Genomic DNA, 19,684 nt, shown 5'->3' on the forward strand with positions numbered 1-19,684 from the left:
TCAAATGAATTGTTTGACATAAAGAAACATTGTAGCGTTTCTGAAATCGCTATTCAGTTTAAAATCAGATAAAGTTCTTAGAGAAACAGCAAAATAGTTATTTTTGGCAGGATTGAATGGAGCACTATTTACACAAAAACTTTATAGACACAAATCTAAACTAAATTCCAAAGTCTGCTTCGGCCAACCACAGAACATAACTTGTTGCTAATGTTACAGGCGAAATTTCCCAAATGAGCCAAAAAATACAATTACAAGTGAACAATATTGAGTTCCTTCATTAAAGCAGTGCAGCAACAAACGGAACAGGGAAAGATCCTAGTGAGACAACTGAGGAACAAGAATGACTGAAACTTAGAAGGAGAGAAAGCATAGAGGTTAATTTGGAAAAGACACAAGAGAGGAAGGAACATTTGATTGAGAAATGAAGAGGTAAAGCAAAAGTATTATTTCAGAAAATAAAACATAACAGAAAAAAAAGGTTGCATGTTACAAGAGTCTGATTTTTAAAAGAAAACTAAGTAAATACTACATATGTTTTTGGTATCAACTGTATATCGTTTAATAATAGACTACAAACAAACATTACACACAAGATAACACATATCCCACTCCCCCCAACAGGATCCCACTAAATAAGCAATGGTTGTGATAAACCTAACAATACGTTGAAGAAACATCAAAGTAGCACTGCATAATTAAAGGGTGAATACTTACTGTATGGGACACACTCATACTGAACCTCTAGGTACTTGTAGGTACCAGGGCAGGGGTCAGGGAACACATCAGAGCCAGTCACAACCATACACTGGGTACGGTTATTGCACCTGGGAAAAGATGGATCACAAACAATTCAGCAATGACACAAACTACTATAACATCCCAGGAGTGGTATTAGGGTGAGAGAAACACATGAATAATACATAGCCACTTCCCTTTTCCCTCCACACACTTATTCAAATCAAGTTTGCGGCATTGCTGTGGTGAAGGATATGAAAATCCTATTCATCAGAGTAGGGCCTTGATTCAATATGCTGTACTGTCGACGCCAACTTAACAAGTTGAGGGAGGAAGAGAAGAATCATTTGGGGGGGATAAATAAAAGAGAGAAACAGTAAATAGATATACAGAGAGACGCACACACACAGACATAAAAATAAAGAGTGGGAGAACTGTGAAGAGCTGAAGACCGGTCTGGAGTATATTATGCGATGTTGATGAGAATGTCACCTTATCAGAGCCATGTACCCACTGAGACCACTCACCCACACAGAGAACAATTTCAATTGTACACAACAGGCAGGGTAATTGGCTGTTTCAAGCGGGTCAACCGAAACACAGAATGCTCACCATTATTTGCTATGGGAGGCTCCCGAGCCTTTGCTATGGGAGTTAGTTATTTGCCTCATAACTTGAGTTGACCTTGGCTATGAAGTTGAATGTGCTACCCTTAAATTAAAACGGTTTCAATTGTGCGTGTTTGTGTTTTGCGAGTGCAACAGAGTGAGAGATGGAGGGGGAAATAGAATAACTGATTTTGTATAAATATAGGATGAAATTGTCCCCACTTCAATCAAGCTCTCTTGAGACTGAAGGATTGAGAAGGCAGCAGCAACAGCAGAAGCAAACAGTTATCCCATGACGAGTAAAAAAAAAAATATAAAAAAAAATAGCGACTTAACAATTTGCAGACCGGTTTAGTGATAAATATTTGAGAAGGTCGAATGCAAAGTCGTGCAAGTTGGACAGATCTCGCACAGAATCACCGCCGAAGCAAAGAGCCTAGCTGTCCCTCAAAAGCCGAAAAGGACAGCTTTTAGTGTGACAGCCAAGAACAAATTAGGTTGTTATCAGACCTGCTACAAAACTTTGCCCGTGACCCAGTGACCTTGTAGGAAATCCACGTGTAATACAATTACGTACAGATAAGACACACATGCGTAAAATCGCAGTGTTCATTAACCAGTCACTTGCTGCCTATTACAACCTGCATATAAGTATGTGATTTGCATTGAGATATTGGACAATTACTTCCAACTAATGTAACGGTCGGTAGACTAATCATAGTCTTTCTTCTATTTCTTCCCATTGTTTGTCCCCCGTCATCAAATGTAGAATTGAAGCCGGCAGATCATCGTCGTCATCGTCACCACTATTACAATGACTTTACAGGAGGTTGTCCGGGAGGCAGACAGACAGTGATGTCTGTTATGTGAGCTACACTTATCCACTTCCCTTCGTCAGAAAATAATAATGAAGAAAAAAATGGCATTATCCCCAGCCCAGGGCTATTACCCTGTCCTACTCTGAGGGAAGAGATTAGTGCTGCATGGGAAAGGGTGTGAAAAACTCTCCAGAACTTCCCCTTCATTCCAAATCCCTGCAATTAATCTGTTAGCTAGCTACAGTCTTGTGATTTTTACTCCAATGACACCAGAATTTATGAAAGCAAAGAAGTGAATTTCTAGAAAAATGACTCATTACCTCCATAATGTGTTAACACTGATTTCTGTCCACTGAAACAGTGATAATTTCACCTATCATCATTTTGTGTTAATCATATTTGTATGTTTTCCTGCTTATGACCAATGGGTTGATGGCGTCTTTTAAATGATTTAAATACTTAGTAATCCCGTGTGGCTCAGTTATCCCATTTGGCTCAGTAGAGCATGGCGGGTTGTGGGTTTGATTCTCACGGGGTCGCTCTGGATAAGATTGTCTGCTAAACGACAAACAAACATTTAACATATAAACCCATAGTGACATCCATGGTAACAGACAAATCCTCCACCAGCCTATTTCTCATTTTATGCAGTGCGTTTACCTCCATTGTTTAAGCCAGCATCCATTATAACAAGGCATCAGACTAGCGCATCATCAGGCTGGCTGTTCTGTGGCTTAGGCCTGCTGCTGCCTGAACCACCCCAGGTTATTGTATCAATACTCATTATTGTCATGTCTCATTTCCTCTGATCTACTACATTAGAGTAACGCACACAAGCTACAGTAGGTTTAGTGGTGTAGAGCATGATCGGGCTCTGGGCTCTTTACCACCTCCACTGACTCTCCTAAAGCCTTTGTTAACAGATTAGTTTGAAGTGGAGTTCAGTGGGTTCTAGCCTAGGCAACAATGCAGACATGGGATAAAATACTATTTGATATAATTCCAAACACTTTATCCGGGCTCGATTGAACTTGTCTGATGCAATAGAACCAATAGAATTGTTGCAAAACCACCCATCTGGACCTCAAAGCAGGCCAGGGGAAATGCTCAAAGCATTTGAAAGATATCACACAGTATTTGAACCCAAGTCGGCTAAACCAGCACGTGAGCACTAACAGACAAATCAAGGGACACGGTGAGCATTCTCTGTCTTTGTCTCTGTCTGGTCCGTGTGCAACGGCTGAGACAAACACTGCAGTAAATGTAGCGTGACAAGCTAAATATGGGACGTCTTTATTATCTATTCAAGAGCTCATGGGAATTTTTGTGGATGTGGATGTATAAGGCAGCAGGCAGGACCTATTTCCTAAGGTGGATGACTACATACACTCAGTAGCACACAGGTCAGGGCAGGGTAGCGGCGTGTTTCGGTAGGTGAGCCGGGGTTCTTGCTGACTTATGAAACGTTAATCTGGGGTCCTTTAAATACACACTTCCGGGCTGGGGCCCGGCATAGCAGTCAATTTAAAGTGGTGCGTGCAGCCTAGTGGCAGTATTGCAGCTAAATGTCCTGGGAGAGTGTTACTAATATGAATGGTATTATGAGGGGGGTAGAGGCATTGCACAGGGCTGGGTGCTGGGCTGTGTCAATGCAGTACGAGTGTTGGAACAAAAAACGAATGTTGGAAACAGAGGGATTAAGAAGGAGGTTCATGTGACTCTTTTGAGACGGACAGGCTGGCTGGCTGGCTGGCTGGTTGAGCAGCTGCAGTGGTACTGGTGCAGGGATGCATAGAGCATATGGTCTAGGGTTGCTACTAATGACCCCCTGTCCAGTTTCTACGGTCTAGAGTTCCACAACAATACCCAGAAAAACATCTGATTATTAAAAAAGTCAAGGAAGTGTGGGTAAATTGTCTGTTTTTGGTCAGTTGAAAAAGTAACACAAATGCTAGTCTAGTAATATTAGGGTTACCACCCAAACCAAACCACTTTGTTTCGATAGAAAAATAGTGGATCCAGAATCACTAGACTGGACTCTAGAATCACATACCACACATCCCTAACTAACTCCAGGTTATATTGTGTAACGAGACCTTCCTGCTCTATTACCTTTGAGATACAATCTTGTAGGCCTTGGGTGGGGTAGCAGTTGACTCTTACCTTTGTGATATGATCTTGTAGGCGTCGGGGAGGTAACAGTTGACGTTCTCCATCTGGAACGGGTCTGCGTCGCAGATCTTGTCGTCGGTGCGGCCGTAGTTCGCTGTCTCGATCATGATGACATCAGCACCGGGGCAGCGGAGATCGATGGCATATCCTTCGCAGGAGAGCTCTCTTCTGACCAGGCCAAACGGCAGGGCCGCACGACCGAACCCTGGGCGAAAGGGAGGGAGGGATAGAGAGATGAGAGAGGGGGGAGAACGTAAAAGAGATATTAGGTAAAGTGCTATAATATACTGCATTCATAGGAATGGGAGCCAAGAGGAGCCAAAAGTACCCAATAACATGGAGTAATTTGATATCTTAGGAGGTAGTACAGACTGCAGAGCATCAAAAGACAATCCATTTAATTAGTAACTGCAGACCACTCATCCAATGTTTACAACGGTTTAAAACAGAAGAATTATAACATACAGTACAACAAGGATTAGGAAAAATACAGTTCTATTGAATTACCAATTTCTCTAAGGTCTCTTTGTTTCTGGCAAAGACAACGAAGTTGTATAGTCATTGTATAAAAGTCCATGTAACAACCCAAGAAACAAATTCAAATACACCTAAACACAATACTATAGAACCCAAAATCTCTCTCTCAATTCCTCCTTCAGGACCATGGTTCGATTAAGTTTGAATGGTTAGTTTCGACAATGGGGTACAAGCTCCCTCATTTGTGTTTTGTTTCACTTGTTTAGCTTTTCTATCAGTAGAGCAAGAGGCAGAAAAGAGCCTGAATCTCCCAGCAGCAGCATGGAATGTAATTTAATCCATTTTACAGTGTCGATGATAGAAGACACTGAAGAGGAAAAATCCACAGAAGAGGAAAAATCTATATGCGGAGCTCAGCAGATGTGAACACCAGCAAAATATCTGTGCTTTGGGGAAAATTAACTATTTTGATCAGTTTTTGTTCCTCCCATCAACAAAGTATATCGAAAAGGTTGTTTTTTACTCTCTTTTTTCCCTAAAAGCAATAAAACGTCAAGCCATAAATACCATGGAAATACATAAAAAGAGATATTAAAAGAAAGCAGAGAGAAAGAAAGAAATAGATAAATTAAAGAAAGAAAAATAGGAAGGAAAGAAGAAAAAAAACGAACAGGTATGCAGTTTATTTCGAGACCAATCCCTAAGAAAACACCTCAACTTTCAGAAATGCTAATGGTGTTCCGTTAAAGGACTAAGTGCAAGGCAGTTGCACTGCATGAGCTGTCAATAATCACTGTTGTCCGCGGCAACAGTCTGCCTCTCTGAGGGGCCAGCTCAGCTGCCATTTGTGTTTTCTGCCACTACACTACTCTGCTAATTAGTCTCTCTTTTCAGCCTGTTACCTTCTCAGCGCTCCCATTGGCTCCTCTGCATTGTCAAGTAATAACACTAACCAGCTCAGGTTTGCTTTGCCCCCGCCTGCTAATTGCACCCATACACAATTTGACAGCCAGGGCATGACGCAATTAGCGATTGTTTGAACGAATGGCTCAAAGTTGAAGTGATTTCGGCTTGAAACTCCTACTACCCTGAGACCTCGACCTCGGCTCACGTCTGTCTATTTGCTTGTCATTCTAGCCTGTAGTGGTACCATGCCCTGCTCTATTATAATGGTATTCTGTGTAGGTTCCACAAATGTCGCAGACAAACACTGACGAGTGTCGAGAAAGGTTTGCATACAAACGTGGATATAAAGCACCTGTAAGCCAAGAGATGAGAATTTCTGAGACTCGACTAGAAGCATGAGGCACCAAACAAGCTCTCAGTGGGAAATGCTTTTTTATGCATGAACCATTTTTACAACAGAATGCTATGTGTCCACTTCAGATTACAATATATGCGCATTCATGAATATACTGATGATAAACATGTATGCTAATTGGTCTGTGGATTCTGCTTAGTTGAGATGTATGTGCCGTAGTTCAACTAACTGCTATAACTACTGTAACTACCCCGTGCGGCTTCAACTTCCACAAAAACTAATGAATGGGTTTCATGGCCATTCCTCACGGAGGGAGTGACAGCTTTATCGCAGAGGCTACAGAAAGCAGAAAGAAAGAATACATTTCATGGGGTTTTAAAGTTTCTCAATGGAAAAACTCTCCTTTAGAGTGGACTGTAGCTCACTGTAACTTCCCCTCCCTCCTTTCCCTTCTGTCCAACAGTTAGTTATAGGCCATCTATCAGGGAACTACAGTTTACTGTATGGTCTGATCACACACAGCTGCTGTCAATTGAGGCCTAGCAATTGATTAAGCCTGGGGCTCGCCTGCCTCCTCTTCCCCAGTACAGTATAGATCCATCTGGCCATAGGGCAACAGTATATCAATTAAGGGGGAGTATCTTGACTGTTATGGGCGCACACAAGGACAAATTGCCTTGTCTCTCCACTCCCTTCAGATAGCATGGATCTCATTAATGACTCACTTACCTCTCGGTAATTGGATACGTATCATGAAAAATCCCTTTAAAAAAAGTTGTAATGTTTTGAGCAAATCTTGTTTTCTTTCCTTTGGGGGAAAATAATAGAATGAAGTAAAAAGTAATTTCTTTCTGTTTGAAGACTGCACATCATGTCCTTTCAATAACCATTCGTTCAAAGCATTCTTAACTCTTTGGCTGCGTTTACACAGGTAGCTTAATTCTTTTCACATCAGATATTTTTCAGAGCTGATCTGATTTGTCAAAAGACCAATTACTGAAAATAATTGGTCTGCCTGTGTAAATGAAGTGAACAGATGTGAACAGAATGGAAAACACAGGTACTTTATTTATCATTTTTATTTAAGCTTTATTTAACTAGGCGAGTCAGTTAAGACCAGATTTTTATTTACAACGACGGCCTACACTGACCAAACCCGGACGACGTTGGGCCAATTGTTCTCCGCCCAATGGGACTCCCAATCCCGGCCGGTTGTGATACAGCTTGGATTTGAACCAGGGTGTCTGTAGTGATGCCTTTAGCACTGAAATGCAGTGCCTTAGACCACTGTGCCACTCGGGTATGATACATTTACAATGTATCCACTTAGATTTTTTTTGGAACATCACTGTGAATGTTGGAGACTTTTATTAAAAGTTAAATGGGGCAGAGAGGTTTACGCGGGGGGAGAAACATTTTTGTGTGTGCATGAATGTCAATGTCTTGAGGAAGTGTGAAAAGCCTTTCATCTCATGGCTCTGTGTAACTTTGTTTGACTTCTCTGTTCCAACTTTGCAGTGGTAGGAAAAGAACTGCCACAGGACACAAGCATGTCGGGCAGCCAGCTGCAGTTCAGAACAGTTCAGAAAACAGGAGGGAAAATCTATAGCACATCGTGTGTGTGTGTGTGTGTGTGTGTGTGTGTGTGTGTGTGTGTAAAAAAAGAAAAGAACGGAGCAAGGCTACCTCTCTCTTTATCGCTCCTTCAGACTAACATTAAATCATCCTACATAAGGCTGGCACAATAACCATATAATCGCGTAACCGATAATGAATTGCCCAAAGCATAGTTCTGAGATATTGAGCAATAAAGTTTTCACATCCCAGATCTCAGAACTGTTTTGTAGTGAATTCTTCTTTTGATCACCCATTCTGGTCCTCACCCTAAATGTACCTGAAGTGCAGAGCATCGAAATCCTAAGACATTTGAAAATTTGTTTTTTTAGGGGGTGGTGCAATCGCAGCTAGAACCTTGTGGCTCTGAAATGTCAATCTGGCTTCAGCCATAAGATTCAATCTGGCACAGAATGTTACAATTATTTCAATAGAAAAGTACAAAAATGTAATGATTAAATCAAGAGAATACCCTTCTCTCTAGTCACATCGTCAAATATATGAATTCATGTCCATCACACATTTGTTAAAGCGAAAATGACAAATACACTATATCCTATGGATAACTAGCAGCATTGCTAAAGCTTAGCTGTGGATGAGTAAACTGATATCTTTTTCTGGTGTTTGACACCCAAAGTATGTAAACTACTTGCTAGTCATCAATAAAACGTTTGTAATTTTAAAATAACCCTTCCATGGAGGTTTTCATATCGCTATAGAACTAGTCAAAAACAGCAATGCCTCTCTAAGGACCTTAAACATGCTCTAAGGCACCTGTATTTATTTATTTTGCCCATAGAGAGCTTACATTATGGCCATTCTTCAGAAAAATTGTGAGAAAAAAAATCTAAGTAATTGAAAAAGAGGACCAGAACCTATGATATGAATAATCAAGGACTTGGGAGTCCCAAGGTTCTATCTGCAAAATGTATGTTTTTTTTGTTTTTTTTTTAAATAAGTCCCAGATCTCAGAACTGTTTTTGTGATGTCTTCCTCTTTCATGACTCAATAAGTATATCGCCCTCCATCCAATTATTTTGATTGACAATCCATCATTGTGTGATTAAGACTGCAGATAGAACCGTATGGCAGCAAGTGAAAAGGTGTTTGTGCAGATAGAACATTCAGATAATTTACAAAAAAATTCTACAGTAAACTATACTATTTATTTTTATCTGACATATCTCACATGTAAAGGACCACCTAAAGAGCAACTATGTTAATGACACAATTTTGACCAAAATGTCAGATATAACCTTCTAGTCGCAAGGTCCAGAATTATTAACAATAACGTGAACAAAAAAAAAGTATCATCATAATTGCCTTAATACGTTTATTTTAAGAGGGGGGAGGGATTCAACTTTATTTTCAAGTAGATAGTTTACCCAATAGCAATTATTCATTTTTACATGAAAAGGGTAAAGTTGCAATCGTTTTACGAGTATAGTCGGAAGAAGCTTCATTTCCAACAGTTACAAGCAGCCAAACCTATACATTATTTAGATGGGGGTGTCACCAACGCTATGTTGTATTCATTAGGTAGGTCGTAGCTATTTTTCAAAGATGCATTATGATACATTACAAGCTCAAAACAAACAAAAATACAATTATGACTATAACTGTGGTCATTTGCATGACAATTAATCGTTACCCAAAATTCCATAAACTCCCCAGTCTTAATCCTACGGCTGCATCCAGCAGGCCAGTATATAATATACTAAATAGAATGTGCAATTGAATTGCCATGGAAACCGCTGTACACATTTTCTCTGTGCCATAATTGGCTGTGATCCCCTATTCCTGGCCCTGTTGACACGGCGACGCCTTATCAGGCATTCTGGTCAGTGACTGACTGACTGACTGACGGATAGAAAATAGGCTTTTCAGATTCCTCCCCCTGACCAGCCAACGGGTAAGCCTGCTATTTGAGCTCAAGTGAGCACAGAGTAGGCAGACAGGGGGCCAATACGGACTCACAATGTGTCGTATTATGGAAGTGTGGAGTCTCTTCTCCTTTTTTCGGTACGCAGCCTATAATTCACTGGCAACAATCCTTTCCATAATACATATTTTGTTTTCTATCAACACCCTTGAAATTGAAAGTGGCACCACAGCGCAGATGGGTGCATCTGAAAAATACAGGCCCAGCCAGTGGCGCACTGCCATCGTCTGATGCTTTTAAACCCCTGAGAAAAAAAAAAGAGAGAAAAAAAATAAAAAGACAATTAAGGTTTGATATAAAGCTATTGGCTTTGGCCAGAGCACCAGACCATGACACACAGTCACAGTTATGTTTAGCCCCTCATCCTAACCCCTCATTTTCCCAGGATTGTTTTGTCCTTTAAGAGGCCTATCCTATACAACCTTTAACCCCCAAAACTCCCCTCCTCCGCTCTCCACGAGGACTTCAGACTCAGACTGAGGAGCCGCAAGAGTACCGGAATGTTTGATCAGTCTGGCAAAAAGTGGGCCAGTTTTGGAGGGGTGGGGGGGGTACAGACAGAGTGGCGAGGGCCGCAAGAGCCTTCACAGACAGACAGACAGAGCACAGCTAGGCGTTGGTTGACGCTTGTCATCCTCCATTAAGGCCTCTTTGATTGGTCTTTGTGGTCGTGGAAACGTCAAACAGCTGCATGCAAATGGACCTGTTCCCCCAGGCTGGCCCCCATTGTTCTGGGCCTAGGCTTGACAGGGACGCTTTCGCCACAGGATAAAGCAGGGTGTAACCCTTTAGAAGAATAAGAGTGGCCCCACCGCTGACACAGCGTGAGTCCTTCAAAATTGTTTGCCTTTTTTGGTCGTTTTATTCTTCAATATTACTGGTAGCCTACGTCTCGGGAAGAAAGAGGGAATCTTCCAAAGTCAAGCATTCCTCCCAACTGCGCTGGATGCCTCCATAATCTAATATCCGGAGCGAGAGTAGAGGGCAAGCGAGCATACAGTATGTTTTCCAAAGATGAAGTCACGATTTTCCAAAGGGAATTAAGAAAAAGGAAAAAAAAATCGAAAGCATATTTGAATACTTAACAAGTGAGAACAAAGCGGCAACATGGTTTTTTTAAAACAAATTCTGCTCTCTTTGTACTCCTCTGCAGTATTTCTAATCTGTTCAATGGAAGTTGTTGATTGCAGGGCAAGGAAGGATTTAAAAAAACAATAGGCTGAATTCATTTCGAAATAAAGTACTTTTATGAAGAAAATCACGGTGGCTTCTAAAGGGCACTTGCAATTAACCCCTTCTTTATTAAATAATACTAGTCTCAAATTGTAAACACGACATTCTTAAGCTGACAGAAAAGTATTATATTTTGAAAAAATATTTCATTCAAGTCTCTTTTCATATCCCTCAGTAGCATACAATAAATTACATAGGTGCTAGAGTCTGGAAGCATACAATAAATAGCATAGCTGCTAGTGTCTGGAAGCATACAATAAATAGCGTAGCTGCTGGTGTCTGCCATTTGCTATCTGTGATACAATCTCCCAAATGCTATCCAAAAGGAAGACACACATTAAAACACATGGGAGTGAGTTGAGAGATGAGGAAGGAGATTTGGGGAGTTGCAAAATAACATCTGCACAGGAGATACTCTGTACAGGCATGACCCCGCTACAACAGGCCCATATTTCATTACAACCACCAAAACTGCAATAATACAATCGACAAGGACATATGGCACCATCTCCCATGACACTCACCCCCTCTCTCTCTTTCTGTCTCTGTTCTAGCTTGCTGGGAATCGTTTCTAAAGACAATGTCAAACAAGACCGCAAAGCAGACCCCAAAGGCTAAACGCTACTTTCCCAGACAAATAACTGCTATCAAACACCTCCAGGTTCCAATATACCGTAAGCATTCTAAAATAGAACCGGATAAGTCACTTAGTCCATTTTGTGGTGAAAGCCATGCTCTCAGGAATTTCTCTCTTTAATATGGCTGAAATACAATGGTGGTGCTTCAGGTTCCAAAAATCACTCTTGGTATTCATGACCGTGGCCATTCATCTCCTAGACTGTGTTTTCTATATTTTTTCCCCCTCTGAAAACAGTGGGTGGGCATTGCAGGAGAGCAGGAGAGCATTACATGCACGGGATGTTGATGCGTGTCTCATTCTGGAGAACTAAAGGGGAAGGATTTGTCATATCACTGGGACTAAAGCATGATAGAGTCAGCCCCCCCCTCCCCTCCCCCCGGTGGCATCTCTTAAGCGCTTGGAAATATTGGAGATATTGGAGATATTGTGTGGGCGTGTGTACATGTGTGTGACTGAGATAGACCCTGTCACGGCAGACGCTCATGTGGCATTTCTCATCCTCATTTCCCCTCATCCCTATTTTCTCTCTCCTGCTTACAAGCCCAGGTGCTCCAGGCATGCTAACTTGCAAGCCTCCTTTAAATCCCAACCTAAACCTCAAATCCACTTCAAAAGTGACGCACGAGTGAGTGATGTTCCTATTGTCCTTATTTTTTACACCAAGCGCCCTTTAGTGCTTAACCTGATTTTGTTGTTGTCTTCAAAGTCAGCAATGGCAAAACATGACAGTTCCAGACAGTTCACAAATTCAATGTAGCATCTAGGCGAAAGACTGTTTGGGTTCTTCAAAGACAGCAGCAGGCTCAACTCAAGCTAAAGACATCCCTCGATGACATCTGATTTTCCAAGCTATGAGGGAAAGCGAAAGAGTATAACCATATAACTAGAATTACAAGAATGGGAATTTCCAATCAAGCCAATGGGTCTGTGATGGGTGAAATTCTATTTCTTTGTTTACAACTAACTATCGAACATGCCCTGTTTAAACTGAGGTCATCTTCTCTGTCAATGGGACTGCCCTGACCTCTGACCTTTAAGACATCAAAAGGAAGCCATTTAAGAACGGGGAGCAACATCATTACATAGCTAACGCATTTAATCCTCTGAGGCCAACGCAGGGTCAGCCATTAATTTAGCTCTTCATGACAGAGATGACACCATGTTAAAAACATGTCTTAGAAAAATGTCTCCTTTTGTCGATCGTTATCCAAACCAAGCGCCTGTTGGATTATTAGAGCTTGGCAAATCAAACGTTTTTTTTTTTTTTTGTAAAGGAAATTCCACAGTGACAGAATTACAATTCCACAGTGACAGAATAACGCTGAGACTCCCATTTTTCATTTTGCAACAGTTTGCCAAACAAAAACCATTGATTTCAAAGTTTAACAAACCATACAACTCTATGCACAATGACAACGTTAAAACATTTACACAGTAAATAAATAAAACAAAACATTTAGATGCAATGATGCACATTTTAGTAACATAATTACGATAAAATCTCCCTCTGTTTTATTCTGTTACCAAACTTTCTATCTGCACAGTTCTACCTGTAAACGTGTTTTTGTAAAATGTTCAGTGGAAATTGTTAAAAGTAATCCTTGCGCATAGAGTTATGGTTTGTTAAACTTTGAAATCAATGGTTTTTGTTTGGTATACATTTTAGTTATTTTTTTTAATCTTTTACCCCTTTTTCTCCCCAATTTCGTGGTATCCAATTGATAGTGTCTACTGTCTTGTCTCATTGCTGCAACTCCCGTACGGACTTAGGAGAGGCGAAGGTCGAGAGCCATGCGTCCTCCGAAACACAACCCAACCTAGCCGCACTGCTTCTTGACACAACGCACACCCAACCCGGAGGCCAGCCGCACCAATGTGTCGGAGGAAATACCGTACACCTGGCGACCTGGTCAGCGTGCACTGCGCCCGGCCCGCCACAGGAGTCGCTAGTGCGTGATGAGACAAGGATATCCCTGCCGGCCAAACCCTCCCTAACCCGGACGACGCCGGGCCAATTGTACACTGCCCCATGGGCCTCCCGGTCGCGGCAGAGCCTGGGCTCGAACCTAGAATCTCTGGTGGCACAGCAGAGATTAGACCACTGCGCCACCCACCCCGGAAGCCTGGTAAACATTTTAAAGTGAAGTCTCAGCGTCCAAAGAGTCTCAGCGTCCAAAGACACAAATATGTGTCACAGGCGTTAAACATTAAAATCGCAAAAGGCTTTGGTTGAGAGTTTATGAAAAACCTATTCAGTATACACAAGGGAGAGAATCAATAATTAGTTCACTGCTGCAAGCTGGCCTAGCATATTATTGCATGTTTTTTCCACAGAGTTGATGAAACACACAGAAAGAGGAGAATATAGAAGGAAAATCTCCCCTGTGTGTAGCAAGGGCGTAGTTTCTTTATCTCCCCTGAATGATTGTGCTGCATCCTTAAACGTCCTCAAAGCCAAAGCCCCGTTCCTAACCCCTCACATTTAAACCCCAGCTGGGCTTTCTGCTTCAAGTCCCGGAACCAGTCAGGTGCTTCCCTAAGGGGGGTCCCCTCCTCATCACATGGCCCTGCATGCGTGTGTGCGTACGTGTGTGTGTTTGTGTGTTCTGAGCCCGGCCCAAGAGGCTCCCTCAGTACGGCACATTGACAGAGTATGTCAGGAGGAACTGTGACTGGAACAGGGATTAAATCGGTTCTTAATAATGAGGCTGGAACAGTAGGGCTGACTGGGGACTAACCAGAACCGGGGGACTACAAGTAGCCAAGCGGTTAAGAACGTTGGGCCAATAACCCAAAGGTCTCTGGTACGAATCCCAGAGCCAACTAGGTGAAACATCCGCCGATGTGCCCTTGAGCAAGGCACTTAACCCACTTCTGTGCATCGCTCGCTGGATAAGGAAAAGACACAGATGATAGGGGAACACTCTCATGCACGCGCGCCCACACGCTCGCACAAATACGCCACATGCACATACATGCCAAAACACAGCCGTGAAAGCCGTACACTATATATTAATGATAACAAATACTAATGTGTTACCATATCATTACAGTGAAGGTTCAATTCAACTCCTGACATACAGTACAATCATGTTACATTCAACTCCTGAAAGAGTACAATTAAGTGATAACGCCCTCGAAGCTGGTGTTTGGAGAATATATTGGCACGGGTGTTGTTAGGCATATCCTCCAAACACCGGCTTTGAGGGCATTATCACTTCTATACAACGGGTTACCAACATATTCAAATAATGATTTACAGTTGAAGTCAGAAGTTTACATACACTTAGGTTGGAGTCATTAAAACTCGTTTTTCAACCACTCCACAAATTTCTTGTTAACAAACTATAGTTTTGGCAAGTCGGTTAGGATATCTACTTTGTGCATGACACAAGTCATTTTTCCAACAATTGTTTACAGACAGATTATTTCACTTATAATTCACTGTATCATAATTCCAGTGGGTCAGAAGTTTATATACACTAAGTTGACTGTGCCTTTATACAGCTTGGAAAATTCCAGAAAATGATGTCATGGCTTTAGAAGCTTCTGATAGGCTAATTGACATCATTTGAGTCAATTGGAGGTGTACCTGTGGATGTATTTCAAGGCCTACCTACAAACTCAGTGACTCTTTGCTTGACATCATGGGAAAATCAAAAGAAATCAGCCAAGACCTCAGAAAATAAATTGTAGATGTCCAGAAGTCTGGTTCATCCTTGGGAGTCATTTCCAAATGCCTGAAGGTACCACGTTCATCTGTACAAACAATAGTACGCAAGTATAAACACCACTCAGGAAGGAGACACGATCTGTCTCCTAGAGATGAACGCACTTTGGTGCGAGAAGTGCAAATCATTCCCAGAATAACAGCAAAGGGCCTTGTGAAGATGCTGGAGGAAACAGATTCAAAGGTATCTATATCCACAGTAAAATGAGTCCTACATCGACTTAACCTGAAAGGCCGCTCAGCAAGGAAGAAGTCACTGCTCCAAAACTGCTCCAAAACAGACTACGGTTTGCAACTGCACATGGGGACAAAGATTGTACTTTTTGGAGAAATGTCCTCTGGTGTGATGAAACAAAACTATAACTGTTTGGCCATAATGACCCTTGTTATGTTTGGAGGAAAAAGAGGGAGGCTTTGCTGCAGGAGGGACTAGTGCACTTCACAAAATAGATGGCATCACGAAGAAGGAACATTCTGTGGATATATTGAAGCAACATCTCAAGACATCCGTCAGGAAGTTAAAGCTTGGTCGCAAATGGGTCTTCCAAATGGACAATGACCCCAAGCATACTTCCAAAGTTGTGGCAAAATGGCTTAAGGACAACAAAGTAAACATGTTGGAGTGGCCATCACAAAGCCCTGACCTCAATCCTATAGAAAATGTGTGGGCAGAACTGAAAAGGCGTGTGCGAGCAAGGAGGCCTACAAACCTGATTCAGTTACACCAGCTCTGTCAGGAGGAATGAGCCAAAATTCATCCAACTTATTGTGGGAAGCTTGTGGAAGGCTACCTGACACATTTGACCCAAGTGAAACAATTGAAAGGCAATACTACCAAATACTAATTGAGTGTATGTAAACTTCTGACCCACTGGGAATGTAATGAAAGAAATAAAAGCTGAAATGAATCATTCTCTCAACTATTATTCTGACATTTCACATTCTTAAAATAAAGTGGTGATCCTAACTGACCTAAGACAGGGAATTTTTACAAGGATTAAATGTCAGGAATTGTGAAAAACAGAGTTTAAATGTATTTGGCTAAGGTGTATGTAAACTTCCAACTTCAACTGTACATATTTTCATTAAAAACTTTATTTTGATTAATTTATTCATACCATTTCATCCTTCCACAAGATATAGTCCCGAAACAAATCTAGGGTTGCTACCCAAGCCGGCTTGTCGTTCGTTCAATTGGTTCGGTTGCCAGAGACAAGACCCAGTCGTTCAGTCTTTTTGTTCTGTATCTATGGACGCGACCCAGTCGTTCGTTCTAAATGTTCCATTGCCATACTGGCTGGCAACGTTCTTATCCCTTGCATGCTAGCAAGCCAACTACGGCTAACTTACAGTCACGTCAAACAGCGCAGACAGAATAACATCAGTAGCTGCATTTGTTTAAGCTGTTTTCTAGTGACATTTATTTGGATACATCCAAAACAAGGAGCTAATGAGGCACGATTTCGCCTGGCATGGAAAATGTGCTCTCTCGTTAGGACACTGTTGTTCAGAGGAGCTAGGCAACAACACAGCTAACACAATAACTTCAAATTGAAGCTGGAAAGACTACAAACTAGCTGCGCTTCGCTTCATTTTACCTTTTTTCAATTTACATTTCTTTGTATATATCCATAAAATGATGTCAGCTGATTCATGACAGGCTGAGAAACGCTGCCTGCCTCTCTCTCTGGTCTCCCGAACCCCACACGTTCATTACTATGGGATAGTTGGATGTTGAATTTGAATATTGAAACATTGTTGCAAATGTCTGAGAGACAGACAGCAAGGTTTATACAATTCTCCACTGTTGAAAACTAAATGTTTGTCTAAAAGAAATGTGAGATAATGTCTAGATGCTTTTTATAGAGGAGATCAAGTTTTTAACTTCCCTGCCTGGGCTGATGAGATGCGCAGTCAGATGGAACAGAGTAAATAGGACTTTTAATGTCATAGATTTAGCCAGTGGTAACTTGTGCAATAGACACCGGCTGGAATGCACTTTTAACCAATCAGAATTCAGGATTAGACCCACCCGTTGTATAATCATTTTATAGAAATCACATTCCAACATCCCATATACGGTCGTTGTAGGTGACCCTTTTAGAGTTTGGTCAAGGAAGTGAGAGACAAACAGAATCCAGACACATTCCAATGCAGTAGCCCAACCCGACAGCCTGACTATCTCGGGAACACTGTCTGACTGACCACTGATTGACTAGAGTGTGATGACTGTGATGACCTTGCCCCCTCCACTCCTCCACCGGTCAATACGAGCAACAAGCAGCCTGGCCACTGATAAGAGATTGGCCAGATGGGGAGACCTTGATGACAGACAGCTTCCTGGTTCCCTGCCCCCCCCTCCTTCACTTCGATGAGGAGCCATTGCGGGCTGGCAGCCCTGCGCACTCAACGGAGGAATATGCTGATAACGTACCAGGCAAACAAAAACGCTCTTTGTGCCTCTCTCTCAGTCTCTCTGTTTCTCAGTCCCCTGTTTCGGGGGACTTTATTCCGTCTCTAACCACACTTATTCAATTTCCTGCACAGCAGTAGAAGGGTTCCTTATCTTGGGCTGTTTATACCTGCAAATCGCCCAGCAGCCCTTTTGTTTGCAGGTGACCCACCCCGAGGTGACATTTAATTCCTGGAAAGAAAATGTGGTCATGCTCCATGGCACAGCCTCCCTAGCCTTGGGGGATTTACTATTACATGCTACAGAGTGGTGTTCGTTCACCATCTAGAGTATACAGACCTAGCAGACAGACAGAGGTACACAAACAAGAGCGCTGCTGCTAATAAAACATAATGGAAATAAACCAAGCCCAATGAGACGCAAATACACACACACACAGAATAGTAATCAGTATGTAGACTAACCTATCCTGCACAGGTTATCACACAAATACACCACTGACAGAAATATGCAAGCAAACACGCACGCACGCACACACACACACACACACTTACCCTATCATAATTCATTTGAATGACTTCACTCCTTTTAATTTTTCCTCCGCCGATATAATTTTTAAAAATAATTAACATCTGGGGTGTATATCATATTCAATGCTGCCAAAAAATGAATTATAAACTCCTACAAAATCGCCTGCAGTATAAAGTGAACGTCAGTGACAAATTCTTCTCTAAATTGCAATAATTTTCTTCACAGACACTACGGATGCAATATATGCCTACTTTCCCTTTGATAGAGGCAAGATCCCCTTTCTTCCTATAAAATAAAAAAAAATACAACCTTAGAGTGAAATGCTTACTTACAAGCCCTTAACCAACAATGCAGACTTAAGAAAATACCTTTAAAAAAGTAAGAGATAAGAATAACAAATGATTAAAGAGCAGCAGTACATTTTTTATTTTTATTTTATTTCACCTTTATTTAACCAGGTAAGCTAGTTGAAGACAAGTTCTCATATACAACTGCAACCTGGCCAAGATAAAGCAAAGCAGTGCGACACAAACAACAACACAGAGTTAAACATGGAATAAACAAGTGTACAGTCAATAACACAATAGGGAAAAAAAGAAAGTCTATATACAGTGTGTGCAAATGGCTTGAGGAGATAAGACAATAAATAGGCCATAGTAGCGATGTAATTACAATTAAGCAAATTAACACTGGAGTGATAGATGAGCAGATGAGGTGCAAGTAGAATGACTGGTGTGCAAAAGAGCCGAAAAGTAAATAAAAACAATATAGGGATGAGGTAGGTAGATTGGATGGGCTATTTACAGATGGGCTATGTACAGCTGCAGCGATCGGTTAGCTGCTCAGATAGCTGATGTTTAACTTGTTATGGATAGGGGGCAGTATTTTCACGGCCGGATAAAAAATGTACCCGATTTAATCTGATTATTACTCCTGCCCAGAAACTAGAATATGCATATAATTATTAGCTTTGGATAGAAAACACTCCAAAGTTTCTAAAACTGTTTGAATGGTGTCTGTGAGTATAACAGAACTCATTTGGCAGGCCAAAACCTGAGAAGATTCCAAACAGGAAGTGCCCTCTCTGACCATTTCTTGGCCTTCTTGATCATCTCTATCCAAAACAGGGGATCTCTGCTGTAACGTGACATTTTCTAACGCTCCCATAGGCTCTCAGAAGGCGCCAGAACGTTGAATGATGACTTTGCAGGCCATGGCTGAAAAACAGTAGCGCATTTGGTAAGTGGTCGATCTGAGAACAATGAGACTGGTGCGCGCGTGCACGAGACGACTCCATGTTTACATTTTCAGTCTTTGAACGAAAACAACGACTCCCGGTTGGAATATTATCGCTTTTTTACGAGAAAAATCGCATAAAAATTGATTTTAAACAGCCTTTGACATGCTTCGAAGTACGGTAATGGAATATTTTGAATTTTATTTGTCACGAAATGCGCCGGGCACGTCACCCTTCGTTACCCTTCGGATAGTGTCTTGAACGCACAAC

The 19,684-nt window shown here is 41.6% G+C and overlaps 1 protein-coding gene across 10 annotated transcripts in view; it reads right to left on the reverse strand.

Moving 5' to 3' along the window:
* LOC106599757 (adhesion G protein-coupled receptor L2) overlaps window positions 1-19,684 on the reverse strand; it is a 126,082-nt gene that overhangs the window by 63,033 nt on the left and 43,365 nt on the right. For all 10 annotated transcript variants that reach the window (XR_001327565.2, XR_006769103.1, XM_014191055.2 and 7 more), the window contains exons 3-4: window positions 4,328-4,541; window positions 718-827 (exon numbers count right to left, since the gene is read on the reverse strand). Coding sequence is in view for 8 of the 10 variants with exons in the window: in XM_014191055.2 (XP_014046530.1) it covers window positions 718-827; window positions 4,328-4,541 (324 nt within the window). In the remaining 2 variants the exon portion in view is untranslated. The remainder of the gene's footprint in view (window positions 1-717; window positions 828-4,327; window positions 4,542-19,684) is intronic.

Source organism: Salmo salar, chromosome ssa03, assembly GCF_905237065.1.
Source record: "Salmo salar chromosome ssa03, Ssal_v3.1, whole genome shotgun sequence".
Lineage (NCBI taxonomy): Eukaryota > Metazoa > Chordata > Actinopteri > Salmoniformes > Salmonidae > Salmo > Salmo salar.